The 17,416-nt window shown below is 40.1% G+C and overlaps 1 protein-coding gene across 9 annotated transcripts in view; it reads right to left on the bottom strand.

Annotated features, from left to right (window-relative positions):
• Positions 1-12,630: 12,630 nt before the first annotated feature.
• Positions 12,631-17,416, bottom strand: part of TPD52L1 (TPD52 like 1) — a 121,952-nt gene continuing 117,166 nt past the window's right edge. For all 9 annotated transcript variants that reach the window (XM_040350359.1, XM_040350354.1, XM_040350356.1 and 6 more), the window contains one exon: positions 12,631-13,791. In XM_040350359.1, coding sequence (XP_040206293.1) covers positions 13,663-13,791 — 129 coding nt within the window. In that variant the 3' untranslated portion in view covers positions 12,631-13,662. The remainder of the gene's footprint in view (positions 13,792-17,416) is intronic.

The raw sequence follows: 17,416 nt of genomic DNA, 5'->3' as shown, positions 1-17,416 counted from the left end.
TTTCAGTGAGGATCTCTGAATGAACCAATGTTGACCTAAATGACTAATGATGATAAATAGAATCCGCCTGTGTGTAATCAAGTCTCTGTATAAATGCACCTGCACTGTGATAGTCTCAGAGGTCCGTTTAAAGCGCAGAGAGCATCATGAAGAACAAGGAACTCACCAGGCAGGTCCGAGATACTGTTGTGGAGAAGTTTAAAACCGGATTTGGATACAAAAAGATTTCCCAAGCTTTAAACATCCCAAGGAGCACTGTGCAAGCGATAATATTGAAATGGAAGGAGTATCAGACCACTGCAAATCTACGAAGACCTGGCCGTCCCTCTAAACTTTCAGCTCATACAAGGAGAAGACTGATCAGAGATGCAGCCAAGAGGCCCATGATCACTCTTGATGAACTGCAGAGATCTACAGCTGAGGTGGGAGACTCTGTCCATAGGACAACAATCAGTCGTATACTGCACAAATCTGGCCTTTATGGAAGAGTGGAAAGAAGGAAGCCATTTCTTAAAGATATCCATAAAAAGTGTTGTTTAAAGTTTGCCACAAGCCACCTGGGAGACACACCAAACATGTGAAAGAAGGTGCTCTGGTCAGATGAAACCAAAATCGAACTTTTTGGCAACAATGCAAAACGTTATGTTTGGCGTAAAAGCAACACAGCTCATCACCCTGAACACAGCATCCCCACTGTCAAACATGGTGGTGGCAGCATCATGGTTTGGGCCTGCTTTTCTTCAGCAGGGAAAGGGAAGATGGTTAAAATTGATGGGAAGATGGATGGAGCCAAGTACAGGACCATTCTGGAAGAAAACCTGATGGAGTCTGCAAAAGACTTGAGACTGGGACGGAGATTTGTCTTCCAACAAGACAATGATCCAAAACATAAAGCAAAATCTACAATGGAATGGTTCACAAATAAACATATCCAGGTGTTAGAATGGCCAAGTCAAAGTCCAGACCTGAATCCAATCGAGAATCTGGAAAGAACTGAAAACTGCTGTTCACAAACGTTCTCCATCCAACCTCACTGAGCTTGAGCGGTTTTGCAAGGAGGAATGGACAAAAATTTCAGTCTCTTGATGTGCAAAACTGATGGAGACATACCCCAAGCGACTTACAGCTGTAATCGCAGCAAAAGGTGGCGCTACAAAGTATTAACTTAAGGGGGCTGAATAATTTTTGCACGCCCAATTTTTCAGTTTTTTATTTGTTAAAGTTTGAAATATCCAATAGATTTTGTTCCACTTCATGATTGTGTCCCACTTGTTGATTCTTTAAAAAAAAATAGTTTTATATCTTTATGTTTGAAGCCTGAAATGTGGCAAAAGGTCGTAAAGTTCAAGGGGGCCGAATACTTTTTGCAAGGCACTGTATGTGTATATATGTGTGTGTGTGTATGGTATAATATATATGTATGTATGTATAATAAAAAAATATATATCTGAACTTCCGCCTAGGGGGCGCACACGCGGCTTCTCCTGTGTTTAGTCACAGCAGAAGCTGATCAGTGTGTGGATGTCAGCTGGCACCCTCCGATCATCGGGAAGACACATTGACAGCGGGTATGTGAGCAGGGGCTAAAATCCATCCCATCCCATCCCTTAGAAAAAAAGCACACAAGGATACATTTAACCCTTTGATTGCCCTAGATGTTTAACCCCTTCCCAGCCAGTCATTAGTACAGTGACCATGCATATTGTAAGCACTAATCACTGTATTGGTGTCACTGGTTCCCACAAAGTGTCTCAGTGTCCCACTTTAAGTTGCTGATCGCCATCATTACTAGTATTAAAAAAAATTCTGTATATATCCCACAGTTTGTTGATGCCATAACTTTTGCACAAACCAATCAATATATGCTTTTTCCATTTTTTTTTTTTATTTGTAGCAGAATACATATTGGCCTAAATCTATGAAGATATTTTTTTTTTATTTTTATATATATATATATATATAATGTTTTATAGCAGGAAGTAAAAAAATTCAAAATTGTTTATAGCGCAAAAAAATAAACGTGGTGGTGATCAAATACTACCAAAAGAAAGCTCTATTTGTGGGGGGAATATATGTTTTATTTGAGACTAGTGTTGTATGCAATTGTTGTGCAATTGTAAGTGTAAGTAATGCAGTGGCATATCACAAAATGGCCTGGTCATGAAGGGGGGGGGGGTCAAATCTTTCCCTCTGGAAGTGGTTGAAGAAAAAGTTAATCTTTTCAGGCAGAATTTCACTTTTCTTAATAAATAGAATCCTTTTGTAATATAAGTTCTGGCCGGCAATCCCAATGTTCTCATCTCTCACCTTATCCAAAAAAAGCGTTGAAATTTCATGTTTCTGTCTGTGTTTTAAAACCGTTCTAGTCGCATCCCTTCCTGTAGGTCAGCTCCCGTCATTCTGTGTTTTTTTGCATTACAGAAAAGCATGTGATGGGGTGTGCATTATCAGTCTGTACCATTACAATACCACCACCTACTTCTTCCATTAAGGTGGCCATACACATTACAATATGATTGTACAATCTCCTTTGGATCTCCCATCAGTCATGTAGTGTAAGTGCCTGCCTGGTTTGTTACATATTGATTGTTCAGGTGGGTCCTCCTGTTCCATAGTTCTAGTAAATCTAAAGGAAATTATACAGAGATGGTACAATCTGACTGCATAGTGTATGTCCATCTTTACACAAGTACATAGGAGGAAGTAGATGGAGACTCTCAGCTGTTGGGCCCTGTTTACATCTTCACATAGCAGGAACTCACGTTTCCACACGTTTGTTTTTTTGCGGGGGGCGCCTTTTGGAGAAGTTTGCCATTCGTCATGCATAGGGCAGCCCATTCACTTGAATTGCTTACCTTGGAATGGGCAGTGGCTGCATGCAAAGTGAATAGATCCTAAACAGTGCACCTTTATGAGATTTTACCCACAGGTAAGCCTTATAGCAGGGGTGTCCAAACTTTTTTCAAAGAGGGCCAGATTTGATGAAGTGAACATGCTTGAGGGCCGACCATTTTGCCTGACCTTCTTTAAACCTTTAAAATAAGGTCGAAGTGTGTTCGTTCGAGCACTGTAACACTGCCCAACAATAATTCTCTTGCCTTTGTGGCTGTGTGTGGTGAAGAGATGAGTTTAGGTGTGTTATTTGGATATAACGTATTTATCACCAAAAAACCCGCACCTTAACTTTAAACAGGAAGTTTCGGGAAGAAATCTTACATTTTAAATAAAGAACTGTAAAGCAAAATAAGGGTCAGTGGCCATCTGCAGCCTCACAAGTGCTATGAATGCAGCATCCTCCGCATTGCCATTAATGCAGACTCACCATTCGTCAGTGCAGCCTGATTCATGTCCATCTGCAGCCTTGAGGAGACAGGGAGGGGGCGGGACGAGCGCCGACAGACATACAGGAGAAAGTCCTATTTTCTCGGACGCCTTTTTAATTGAAAGTCCTGCCTCCTGTGTCGTCCTATGGCAGCGCAGGAGACAGGATTTCCTTTTACAAAGGATGCCGTGTAAACAGGAAATACTCCTGTATCTTGTACGGCACTTGTCCCATCTCTTACAAGGCAGCAAGCATTTATCTTTTGTGGCCTCCGGCGCTCTGGGATTCGTTGGGGGCCACAAAAGATAGATATATGTCAAAATTACCAGGCGGGCCGTCCAGGACGCAGGCCGGACTTTGGACATACCTGCCTTATAGGCTTACCTGTAGGTAAAAGTACAAAAAAGTATACAATCACTTTGAGCGTATCAATAGCTGCGATTTTTATTTATTTTTTCTTTAGCCGAACTGCGACATTGTGGCGGACAAATATGACCCCAAATGACACTTTTTGGGGACCAGTGACATTATTTGATCAGGTATGAATAATGGGGAAACTAATGCGCAAACCACACTAACTAGAGCAATAATAATAAACTAAAGATTAAAATAAAAATTAACACTAAGCAGCAGCCATGCCAATAAGTGCTCACACACTAACAGTAATTGATAAATAAGGGGGAGGGCAATGGCGCTAGCTAATAATAAGATCAGAGATCTCTCCGCGGCTGAGAGCAGAGACATTGTAATTACATGCTGTCTGAAAACGTTTGTTTTGTAAGTGTATTTGCTTTTACTTATTAAATCGTTTTATTAGTTTTACACTATGGAGTTCTTATTTGTTTGATTGAGAGCCATCCCACCTGGGTACTTATTGCTGGAGCTGGAGCCTAGGGATCTGTGGATCACTGACCAGAGGGATTAGTGTGACAAGGGCTAAACGGGCTGACCAGGAGCTTCCTATCACAGACCTAATTTGCTATTAAGCCAACAGGATTTGGTGATCTACAGGCTTCTTACAAGCCTTCTTGAGGTGAGAGGCTTGGGCAAACGGATCATATGCTTTGCACGTTATGCACTGTGGGACCTATTGTGAAGTCGAGCACTTTTATTGGAACACATATGCACTTCGGAAAAGTATTGTCGATTGAAGCACTTTGCTGTTACTTATTTTGGACACTGGATTGATATGTGCAAAAATAAAAACGCATATTTTGGAGTGTGGAGTGTGCACAGAGACTCACGTTTCTTTATACATATTTTTATTCCTTCATTTAATTGCATGTCTCTTTATTTATTTTAATTTTATGGATGACATCATATTGGTTATTAATTACTTATTTAACACTTTTTCACGTTAATTTATTTATCATCATCTTGGTGATATCCTTTATACCACACAAGTGGTTCATATTTACAACAACATCACTCTAGTTTACCCTCCCTTTTCATCCTGTTGATTGATGGTGGGTGACAGTGATCAGGAGTGACAAATTTTCTGGCTCAATTGTTTGTACATTGGGATTGTGACTACAAGCAGGATTTTAGAAGTTCATTTAGTTATTTATTAATTTTATTATTAGCAAGCGCCATTGCCCTCCCCCTTATTTATCAATTATTTGATCAGGGCTATAAAAACTCACTGATCAATGTAAAAATTACACTGGCAGGGAAGGGGTTAACACTAGGGGGCGATCAAGGGGTTAAGTGTGTTTCCTAGGTGTGTTCTAGCTGTAGGGGGGAAGGGCTTACTGGGACATGACAGAGATCACTGGGAAGAGAAGATCTGACAAGTCCCTTGTCCTGTTCTGCCTCTGTATATCAAGTCCACTGCGCTTGCGCGAACTGCTGTACAGGTACGGTGATTCGTGCAACACTGCCAACCTGCCACAGTATATCTGCGTGAGCTGGTCGGCAAGTGGTTAAACAGAATCGGTCCCAGGACAGAGCCCTCCAGACTATTCAGAATATGTGCCATTTATCACACCCTTTGGACACGCTCCTGTAACCAGTTTTCTATCCAGGTACATAAACTATCGTCGGTGCCAACAGACCTCAATTTGTAAATTAAGGTGTACAGTATCAAATGCTTTGGCAAAGTCCAGATACACCACGTCCACAGGCATTCCTCTGTCCAGATTACCTCCTCCTAAATGATTGGTCTGGCAAGAATGAGCCTTCATAAATCCATTCTGGTTACTACTGATGATACTCTTCATGAGCAAATTTTTGAATATAGTCCCTTATCCCCTCCGATAGTTTACTAGTGTTGGTCAACAAGGATCTATTATACCAGGCCTCAATCCTACACCCCCAAGTACCAATGCATAGGCTAATGACTGATGGTCAGCCTAACAATTTCTGAGTGTATATGTGTTATGTATATGTGTTATATATATATATATATATATATATATATATAAATATTTTTTTTTTTCTATAGTGCTCAGTGTTCATCTTTTTTACCCCTTTTGTGCACTGATGGATAACGGCATTATGTGTATAGACCATGGTCCAAGTAGCTAGTTGGGAACATCAGTAGTTGTGGTAGTCATGGTTTAGATCTCATGGATTTCTAGGATTCCGTTTTCCCGGTCTCTATATTCCTGATGAAAGTAACTTTACATCCACCCAATCATCTCCACAATTCCCCCCCCCCCCCATATGTAGCCTCGGTTCCATTTTCCCACTTGCGGGCATCCACTAACTGATCTCCCTTCTGGTACATGAGCATTGGAACAGTGTATGTTGTTGCTTTCAAGTTTGGATGCCACTTTCCTTAGCTGTTGTGGCCAGGAAAGAATCTAATAGGGCATGGTCTGTGGTCCATTAGCTCCAGTGGCAAGCAGAAAGAGAGATCAGGGGTCTAATAGACCCATGATGTCATGTTAAACAGAACATGACATTATAGTATGCTATTAAATGGGGGATATTGAACCCCTGTATAATAATCCAGTTAAGTGTAGAAAAAAAGAAACCTATAATAAGTTTAAAGCCCTCCCAAGGAACAAACGCATGTGGTGGGTACACCTATGTACGAAAATGGTGATTTACGCTACACTTGTTACATATCCCACAAAAGTTGGAATGAGAGCACTAATTCTAGACCCATCCTTCATGGTTAACTCTACACTTATGACCTGTAAAGGCTTTTAAAGCGTTGTCTTTGGGTATTCCAGGGTAAAAGAAAAAAAAGAAAAGCTTATCACCATTTCACAGGCGCATGCAATTTTAAAGGGGTTGTAAAGGTTTGTCTTTTATTTTCTAAATTGTTTCCTTTAAGCTAGTGCATTGTTGGTTCACTTACCTTTTCCTTCGATTTCCCTTCTAAATGTTTTTTTTTCTTTGTTTGAATTTCTCACTTCCTGTTTCTCCTCAGTAAGCTTTCCACCATCATCCGAGTGGTGAAAAGTCATTTAGAACAGCTTACTGAACACCTTACCGAGGAGGAACAGGAAGTGAGAAATTCAGACAAAGAAAACAAAGAAATAAAATATTTAGAAGGGAAATTGAAGGAAAAGGTAAGTGAACAAACAATGCACTGGCTTAAAGGAACCTATTTAGAAAATAAAGCTTTACAACCCCTTTAAGGCTCGACATATTTGGTATCCACTCATCTCAACCTCTTTTTATATTTTACCCCAATATTTTTCCCCTAATTTTCATACCTAAAATGTGCATGTTATGTGTGCAAAACATGAAAAAAAAATGGTGATGGTAGAAAAGTGGTTATAGTGTTACTAAAACCACAACAGTAAAATCTGTCTGTATATGCATTGAAGCATGCTCATTATACTCATTGTGAAACCAGATGGGTTATTCCTCTACATTGTGTAAAAAGGCTGACTGATCCTTCCCTTTTACTGTCCCCAATCCATCTGCTAATGGTACAGAGCCTGGAGACACTCTGCACATGCTCAGTTTGGTGTGAATTGTTAGAGTTTTTTTTTTGGGGGGGGGGGGGGGGGGTGCATGTGATTGGACAGTGCCGATATTAGCCCTGTGTTAGACAGAAATTCAGGGGGTATGCAGTATCATAGGACAGTCGGAGGAGAATGAAAACTCCTCCTACAAGCTTTAACCATTGCTCTGCTGGACACTGATTGATAGTCACAAGACTGCTATATACTGCTGATGAGAAAAGGTATTTGACAGTTTATATTTACTAAACTAAAATAATTGCATGTTCTGTGTACTGAAGGAGACCAGAAATAGTGAATGCAGGGTCCTGGGTTTAGTAACACTTTAATAAAAATGGATTGTTTTCAGTAGATGGTAACACAATGACAATCATTTCATAGCTGAATAGCGTATGGCTTGCCAATGTCACTGCAGGATACCTTGTAAATCATCTTTTGAACAGTTTGGATACTTTAGGCTATGTGCAGTTGGCTCCTGTTTTGTTATCAAATGCCAAGCAGACACCACCAGTCACAAACACAAGGGGATTGCAGTGTATTATAGGAAACCTGCCAGTAGAAAAATGTGTGGATTGCAATTGATAACCTTGCCTGGCTGTTATGGTGACCCCCCACGTAAAAAACAAATTACTGCCCATAGCAGCCAATCACAATTTTTATTAAGTGAAACCTGATCAGTTGCTTTTGGCATTCTGACCTAACTTTCTGTGCTTCGTCAGTGACTTAAAAAATTAGCCAATGTTAGGTAACTAGCATTTTAGAATGAGTTGCTGATAGAGGTCTCTATTTTTAACACAAAATCTTTTTTCCATATTACATGACACATAAATTTGATACAAATTCAAACGCCACTTGCTCTAAAACCAAGAGATCTTTATTAAGAATATTCATTTGGTATACATAAAACTCCTGATCTAATAATTAATTTTTCATATTTTTATAAAATGTTTATTTTATTTTTTGTTTTTTTAAATCTTCACAGTAAACACAACTTAAGCGTACTAGTTGCCACATGATTTTGTCAAGCAAAAGAACTGAATTTCCAAGTAACTTTGTTACAAGCACAGTATAGAAATTTCAGTCACACAACTTCCATTGATATGAATCTATTGAAATAAAATAGAGAAAGTGCTATAAACTTGTCAACATTTCAAAACCTCTGCATTTGGCACATAAAGTTCTAGCATTCGATCATATATATATATTTGTAAAATATCCAGTCCAGGTTATGAAATCTACTTACATACATTGTCTACTAGGAGAGGGGGAATGCTGCAAACTTTTTTTTTTTTTTCAACTTGCTGGAAAATGTTGTAAAGGATTTTCAAATCTCACACACTAACAAGATTGAATATTTTAAACTGGAACACATATTATTATTTTAGCTTTCATAAAGGACTAAAAAAAAAAAAAGCAGTCTTCTATTGCTGTCTGTTTGTCCATTAGGGGAATATACCATCACTTCTGTCCTGTTGGCTGGTGTCACTAGGATAGAAAATGTTGTGACACAGAAATCTTGCAGAAGGTTAAGTGGTTCCTGTCTAAATTGGTTATGGAGATGCTTTCTCAGCTTTAAATCACGCTACATGCAAAGGGGTAGCAACAGCTATGGAATCTGTGTTTTAAGAAGGTTGATTTTGATAGTTTGAAATATCATAGCAGTTTACGCCCATACCAGCTTTAAACTCATCCCAAGGTTTCCTAACGAAGGGCAAAGCAAGAGGTTACCTTAAAGCACTTTTATTCATTTATTTCATTTTCTTACAGTGGATTTAAAAAGTCTACACACCCCTGTTAAAATTTCATGTTTCTGTGATGTAAAAAATTGAGACAAAGATAAATCATTTCAGAACCTTTTCCACCTTTTAATGTGACGTATAAACTGTACCACTCAATTGAAAAACAAACATCTTTTGGGAAAAGTAAAAAAATAAATAAAATATGGTTGCATAAGTGTGCACACCCTCTTATAACTGGGGCTGTGGCTGTGTTCAGATTTAAGCCCCAAACACACTATTAGATTTTCTGCAGATTTTTTACTTCAGATTTACCAAAACCATGTAGTGCAAGGGCCTGCCTGATTGCACACAAATTGAAACTCTTAAGGTTTGACCTCATATTATATGGTTTTGGTAAATCTGAAGACACAAATCTGCAGAAAATCTAATTGAATGGTGATTGCTTAAAGCCTCATACATACAAACTCATGTTACATAGGAGTACACACCTGTCATCATTTAAAGTGCCTCTGATTAACCCCAAATAAAGTACAGCTTTTCTAGTAGGCCTTTCCTGACATTTTCTAAGTCGCATCCTACAACAAAAGCTATGGCCGTCAGAGGGATCTCATCGTTAAAAGGTATCATTCAGGAGAAGGGAACAAAAGAATTTCCAAGGCATTATAGATATACCATGGAATACGGTAAAGACAGTTATCAAGTGGAGAAAATATTGCACAACGATGACATAACCAAGAACTGCACGTCCCTCCAAAATTTATGAAAAGACAAGAAGAAAACTGTTCTAGGAGGCTGCCAAGAGGCCTACAGCAACATTAAATGAGCTGCAGGAACATCTGACAAGTACTGGCTGTGTGGTACATGTGACAACAATCTCCCGTATTCTTCGTATGTCTGGGCTATGGGGTAGCCTGGCAAGACGGAAGCCTTTTCTTATGCATAAAGACATCCAAGCCCAGCTAAATTTTGCAAAAACACATTTGAAGTCTCTCAAAAGCATGTGGGAAAATGTGTTATGGTCTTATGAAACCAAGGTTGAACTTTTTATGCCAAACATATCTTTTGGAATTATGGCAAAACACACTTCACATTACCAAAAGAACACCATCCCCACTGTGAAGGATTGTGGTGGTAGCATCATGCTTTGGGGCGATTTTTCTTCAGTTGGAAAAGGGGCCTTAGTTCAAGGTAGAGGGAACAGTTCCAAATATCAGTCAATAGCCCTTCAGGCTTTTGCTAGAACGCTGAACATGAAGAGGAGCTTCATCTTTCAGCATGACAATGACCCAAAGTATACATCCAAATCAAAAAAGGAATGGCTTCACCAGAAGATTAAAATTTGCGCAGCCAGAGCCCAGACCCGAATCCCATTGAAAAATCTTATTCAACTGGTGGAAAAAGTTCTGAAATGATTTATCTTTATCTGTCATGTTTTTACATCACAGAAACCTGACATTTTAACAGGGATCTGTAGACTTTTTATATCCACTGTAAGTACCAGATATAAATAAATGAATACACATGCTTTAAGGCAGTGGTCTCCAAACTGCGGCCTGAGGGCCAGATGTGGCCCTTTGCTTGCCTTTACATGGCCATTGGAGCACTATTCCTCCCACTGATACAAGACACTATTATGCCATCTGACACCAAAAATGGAGCAACATTTCTCCCACCGACACAAATAATGAGGGCTCTATTCGTCCCTAGGATAGCAACAATGGGGCACCATCTCCCCCCCCCCCCCCCCAATACCAAATGTGGGGATGCTTACTCCCATTTATGCTAGGACAATTTCTACTTCTGCTGGCCACAATCCGGCCCTCCTAAAGTCTGAAGGACAATAAACCGGCCCTTTGTTTAAAATGTTTGGAGACTCCTGCTTTAAGGTAACCTCTTGCTTTGGGATGAGCTTAAAGAAGGTGTGGGTGAGAACTGCTATGATATTTCAAACTGTCTAATTAAAATCAACCTTCTTTAAAGCAGATTCCATAGCTGTTGCTACCTCTACCCCTTTTTGCCTGTAGCTTCATTTAAAGCTGAGAAAGCATCTCCACAACCTTATACATTTCCCTCTTAACATCAATTTTCTCTCAATCTTGCATGTGTTGCTAATGAATGAATAGGACAGTATAAAATTATGGGCAATACACAGACTGCAAGCCTGTTACCTTCTTCAAATTGTGCCATTCAACTTTTCAAAGCAAATAGGATGATTGACAGATTTTTTTGTATACCCACGTTGTGGTGTTCTGGACGTATGTTATTTCTGCAGTCTCTCAAAATAAAGATCTCTGCTTGCTTATCTTTGAAGTACAACAATGTACTTATGAACATTGGCCCTCTATTTGCTAGCATATTCAACCGAAAATGCAATTTACTGCCTCCGGCTAAATCATCATCTTAAAATCCTGTGTTGGCGGGAATGCTTTCAGATTATAGGCACATCTTTTGTAACTCACTCCAAGGTCACGTAACCAGCTTTTGTTTTTGGATTGAATCATGTTAGAGGGCCAAAGATGTCATACTTGGACAGTACCATGCACATCAAGACACTATATAGAATAAAGTTAAATAGCAGATATTGGCAATGTAAATAAAAACATCACCGGGTTAAAATAATACATTTTATGGTCTCGGTTTTATAGCATAAAAAAGTAATGCATGTCATGGACATCAGGACTTGCTTTGGGAAGGAACGCAGTGATAGTTTTAGGAGTCACTGCAATTGCACACCACGTGCTATTTCACCATTTGACTTAACTTGCACTTTCATACACTCTGTGACAATATTTTATACTTTAAATCAGACAAAGTATAACATGGCTCAGTTTGAAAGAAATAAGCAATTGGGTATAGAAATTCAGCATTAAAACTACTTTAAAATATGTTTTATGAGTTGTTGGGTCCATTTACACTATATGCAATGGCGCTTTCTTTCACAAGAATAATAAAGTTTACAGCTAGGATACATAGGATTGTTTTCAATGTGTCCCTGTTGTGATGTGCAGTTAGGTGCGGAAAAATGCAGACATGCTGCAATTCTCTAAAGCAAACTGGATGGTAACTCATGTCATTGCAGATCAGGCAGCAAACTGCTCTGTCCAGGCAAGGATGAAGTGTCACAATGTGACACTGCAAATAAAATGAAGATAAAAAAGGTTTACAGCGTGATGCGCTAAACTGTACATCGCATAGCCCCTGCCATACCTCACACAGACACTAGCCAGCATGGTAAAGAGCTGCCTTTGCTGCCACTGTAGTAATGGGATATTATTGATTAGGAGTAGGACAGTCTGTTCTTGGTGCGGGACTATTACAAGAGGAGAGTAACAGGAGTACTGAGGTAAGTAACATACTATATACAAATATACCAAAAATACCTTATTCACCTCCACCCCAACAGATCTCTGCAAACTGTTTAAAGCACGTATTTCTAAAATTAAAGAAAAAAAAAACTGAGCGACCTACTTTTTTACACTTATTGCCTTTTCATCCAATAGGACTTAATCATTGCTATTATTTTTTGTTATCATTTAGGCTTATAGTCTTTTAACAGACATAGATAGTCAAATCTAATGTTCTTGTTAGGGTTAGTGAGCATTACAATTCATTGTGGAGCTTCAAAAGCATAGGCATCGTTTAAGGCCTCAATTACGCAAGAGATTTTAATTGCTTGCGGGCAGGAGCTTTTTATAAATACATTCCAAGTGCATAAAAACAATGTTTTAATGCCCAGTTCCTCCAATCATAGAAGCCATATTACAGCTTCTATGAATGAAATGTGATCTATGAATGAAGGGGGAAGACCTTTCAATTATCTGTCTGTGCTCCATTCACAGGTCACATTTCATTTGTACTATGGCTTCTATGAATGGAGGGGGGGGGGGGGGTCAGAAAGACCAAGTATAGTTGATCCTGTCCCTTTTAAAGCATGAATAACAGCACAGTTCATGTGCTGTGTAATTTGGCTCCCTGTATAACCTGAAATAATTGGCTGATCCTGCCTGGTTCTGACCCCCCCCCCTGCAAACTGACCACAGTTTACCATGGCTGCTGAGCCCTGACACTGGTCAGTTTACATTCCCTCGCCATCCGCTCTCTCCTCTGTCCTCTCTTGTGTCCTCCCCTCCCTGCCTGTTAGCTCGTGACTGAGCTTTGGCGATTGCAGATCTATAGGTCTGACTCAGTAGGGAGGGAGTGTTGGACCTCTGCAAAAAGACCACTGCTTGCACACAGAGAGAAGGGTCCCTCTCTGCAGCTGTTGTCAGGGGACAGACTTTCCTTCTTAGGATATAGCTGCTTCAGAGTGAATAGGTAATAAATTGCAAGAGATTAAATACCATTTTGCACCTAGAATATATGAGACTTAAACAGGGTTTTAAATCTTTGCTGAAAATGATATGCTTTTTCTATAAGCAATTAATATCACAAGTGTAATTGTGCCTTAAATGCATACTGTACATCTGTTCGGGAGTTATCTTGTGTGATATTTTAAATCAAATTTCTACTCCGCGCCCCCCCCATATTAGGGACACTATACTATTTTGGTTCAGAACAGAAATTTATACACCATTACCTTTATTGAAGGGAAACAAAACATATACATTTCTGAATTTATGACAGTATTTTGCAAGAGGCAAGGTGTTGACTGAGCAGCTATATGCATCATTAGTAGATGTCCTCACTGTAGTTCTTCATCAGCTTCAGGCAGAAGGCTGCCAGCCAGTGAACTCTGGGCGCTAGCATGGGCAGTAGAGCTCAGAACTTCTTCAAAACTTCCTTGTGTTTGGTTTGTTGCTCCTACTTTAGCCTGGAACAGTAAATGCAATGAAAAATTGATATCAATATAAAACAAAATAGTTTTGGCTTGGGCACGTTTTTTTTTCTTACCCGAGACAGAGTAAAAGCTCCCTTTTGCCTCTTTTTCTAAATGTTTATTAAGCCCAACTTCAGCCAATAGTTTTTTTATTTTTTTCATTTTTGAAAGCATGGGGAAGCGTTAGAATCCTCTGTCAGTGTTTTGTTTTACTGTCTTTGGGGGGAATTTATTGAGGGGAAAAAAGACTGTGCACTTTTCCCAGAAAATGTACCTACAGGGGCTGCAGTTGCAACCTGGCCCCCTATCTTCACCTGGATAACATGGGCAGCGGCATATATAGGAACTGATCCCCTACATTTTCCTCCTGCAGCCACTGAGTGCCCATTTCTCCTCTTCTCCCTATCGCAGGCATTCAGCAGCTAGAGGGTATCAGTTCCTTTGTATGCAACCTCTTCTATCCAGCCTCTTTCTGCTGCCCTGAGCCCCTGTGCTCTCCCCTGCACCACTCATCCCCTGCAGCTCTGCCGGGTTACCCCTCGCCTCTCCCACCAGCTGCTGTGGGGGGATTTGTCAGGATGGAAGGGGCTTGTAAATGTGTAATTTTACTGGCCCCTGCCTTATCTGAGGCTGGGTTCACATTGTGTGTAGCGTGGCTAGCATCAGTGGGTCTGGTGTGTCCCCATTTTAGGTGTGAGTTTTAGCTGAATTCAGACCCGAAACGGAGCCAAAGACTCACAGGGCTTTTCTGAAGTGCACTCCACGGCCGCCTCAAAGATGTGTGAACCTACACCATTGAGAGCCGGTCAGTCTGTCATACAAATTGGATGTGGGGAAACCTGCATTAAATTTGCAATAGTATGAGCCCAGCCTGAATGAATACAGTATAATTTGTGATCCATACCAATCACTGACTGTCTATTCATAACTAAAGCATAGTAAACGGTTTCTTAAATATGAAAGATCACAGGTTTGTTTAGACCCCTAATATTTTACCAAAGCCCCCCCCCCCCCAATTTTTTTTTTAAATAAATAAAAGAAGATAATGTAAAATATATATAATTACCCACTGAACTACCAGGGTCACAACGGTTGCACTTGTGACTAGACCCTGGGGTCAGGGGGGCCTTTTATGGTTTCTTGCACCAGGGATCTGAAGGTTCTAGTTGGGCCTCTGTAATTTCGCCTGGGAAAGGTCTAGTTCTTTCCTCCACTGCGAACAGGGAATTGTGGCTCCTGTAGTTTGGCAGCCATTCACTTTCATTGTAGATCCTTCTGCGGGAGACACCATCCCCATTGCCGCTGATTGTTTAAGATCTGTGGCTGCCAAAAAGGGGGGGATCTTAGGAGCAAGCGAGAATTTCATATCAACACAGCCGCACCTAAACACACTGTCCCTTTCTGCAGCAGCTGGGGGAGGGGCATATCAGCAGGGGAAGAAATAGGAAAGTGGGCCCAAGCAGTCACAACCCACTCCTACATTGCTCGCTCACAGCAGGGGATATAGCAAACCATCACAGCTCTGCATGCAAGGCAGAAGTTTACACACAGCCTGCAGCAGTACCCAGCTACAGGAACATTTTGTATGCCCCAGTCCTGATGAAGCAGCAAATACATTAAACATGCTGACACAGCAATGGACACTATATCTATATAAGTTGTAACTCTGTACTCTCCATCCTACATCCTTGAGTCTTCTGTAAGGTCCAGTAGATCAACCCTCAAATTTTCCACTCGCCTACTCGCATTTTGTGAGTGGAAAATGAGGGCTGGCGAGCGTGAGCTGCCGGGGGAAGCAGGAGAGTTGAATGGGAGCCCCGGGGAACAGAGAGGAGAGCAGGCGGCCGGAACATTGCTGTTACAGTTTTCATTAGAATTGCAAAGTGTTCCCCGGACCCTGCACTCACTGTCACACACAGCCCCGCCTCCTGGCCCGGGTACTTTGATCCACTTTACACATCCCGGCATTGGACGGGTGATCGGTCTATCAAAGTACCCGGGCCAATAGGCGGGGCTGGATGTGACGGCGAGCCTCAGGAACACTCAGCAATTCAAATGAAAGCTGTTAGTGATGTTCCTCGGCGCTCTGATCATCTGGCTAGAAATGCTCTTCCTCTCCTCTTTTCCCCTGCACAGGTCGGCTACATTGTTGGGCACAGGTGAAGTGGCATTGATGGGCACCAGTAGGCTGCATTGTTGGACTCAGGTGAGGCTGCATTGATGGGCACTGATAAAGTTGTTGTTAATATTTGTTTTGTAACTTAATTACGGTATGCATAAAACATTTAAGTGTCATTTTATGAGATCATTTATAAGGGCGTGATTAGGGGTAGGGATTGGGTGGGGCAACTGGTGGCGAGTAACCCTTAAGGCCTGGCTAGTAGCTCAGGACTTGAAATTTTGAGCCCTGCAGTAGATCCAATGTTTTCCTTGAATTGTGGGTATTTACAATTCTATAGTATCACATGCATCCTTCCTCATATGTTTTTTTAAGGCTTTGTACGTTCCAGACATTTTATTTTTCTGCAATGTTTTTATTTTCAACTTCTCACTGCCTGTGTTTAGCTGTATTATACTTAATCTACCTGAACCTAAAAAGTGATGATTTGCTATATTGTAGATAAAGCTTTTATTTTTTTTTGCTGGAGATGTCCCATTTATAAATATTCCTTAATTCCCCGTCTCAAGATAAAATAGGAAGTCAACGGAGTGCTCTTCAAAGTAAGGAAAATATTTTCTAAAACGGTTGTCACTGACTTGATGTTCCCTCTATTTCTGACCCCTTGGCACTTTCACTATTCATGTCAATGTTCACCAAGATAAATAGAGTAAATCTCTCCCATACAGGGAGCAATATAAACTTGACAGAGGTTCTAACCGTTTCGCACACTGTCCATAACAAAAAAAAAATATGCATTTCTTTACACATTAGATATGTATTTTCATTATAGCATGAATGCATACAAAATGTATATTATTGTACTGAATCGTAAAATACTGTAGTTCTATATAATACATATACTGCTATACAGATACAGTTGTAGTCAGCAGAATTAGTAGATGCACCGTGTGATGAAATAGAATTTTTTCCACCAGAGTAAACCAAAGACATAACTATTTATTGTGCATGAAGGCATTAAACCTACTGTAATTCTGTAAAGCTCTGGAAGAGGTTTCCTTGGCAACATCGAAATAGCTTATCGCCTTCACATTTTGTACTACTTTTTGAAACGCATTTCCTGTAAACCCATGTACATGTTTATATACCATCTGTTAAAGGCTCAAGCATTCCACAATCTGTACCCTAGTACTAATACTGTTTACATCATTTATTTCCATGTGCACTTCTCTATTGGTGCAAGAAGTGGTTAAAAGATATCTTTAACCTTCTATTCATTTTATAGTTTGCTGTACTTCTCGGCATTTATATAGATCATGGCCCTTATATGATACACACATTAGGCTTAAAGTGATTGTAAATGATCACCTTGTAAAACAACCCATTCAGCTTAAAATATAAAAAACGAAAAGGCAAAACATTTCTGTATAGATTTAAAAAATAAATTATAAATACCCCCATGCCTTTTTTTTTTAATAAGTGATCACATTCCCTCTATTC

The sequence above is a fragment of the Rana temporaria genome, chromosome 4 (genome assembly GCF_905171775.1).
Source record: "Rana temporaria chromosome 4, aRanTem1.1, whole genome shotgun sequence".
Classification (NCBI taxonomy): domain Eukaryota; kingdom Metazoa; phylum Chordata; class Amphibia; order Anura; family Ranidae; genus Rana; species Rana temporaria.
The sequence above is the reverse complement of the archived record's forward strand: the minus strand, read 5'-3'. Positions and strand labels throughout refer to the sequence as shown.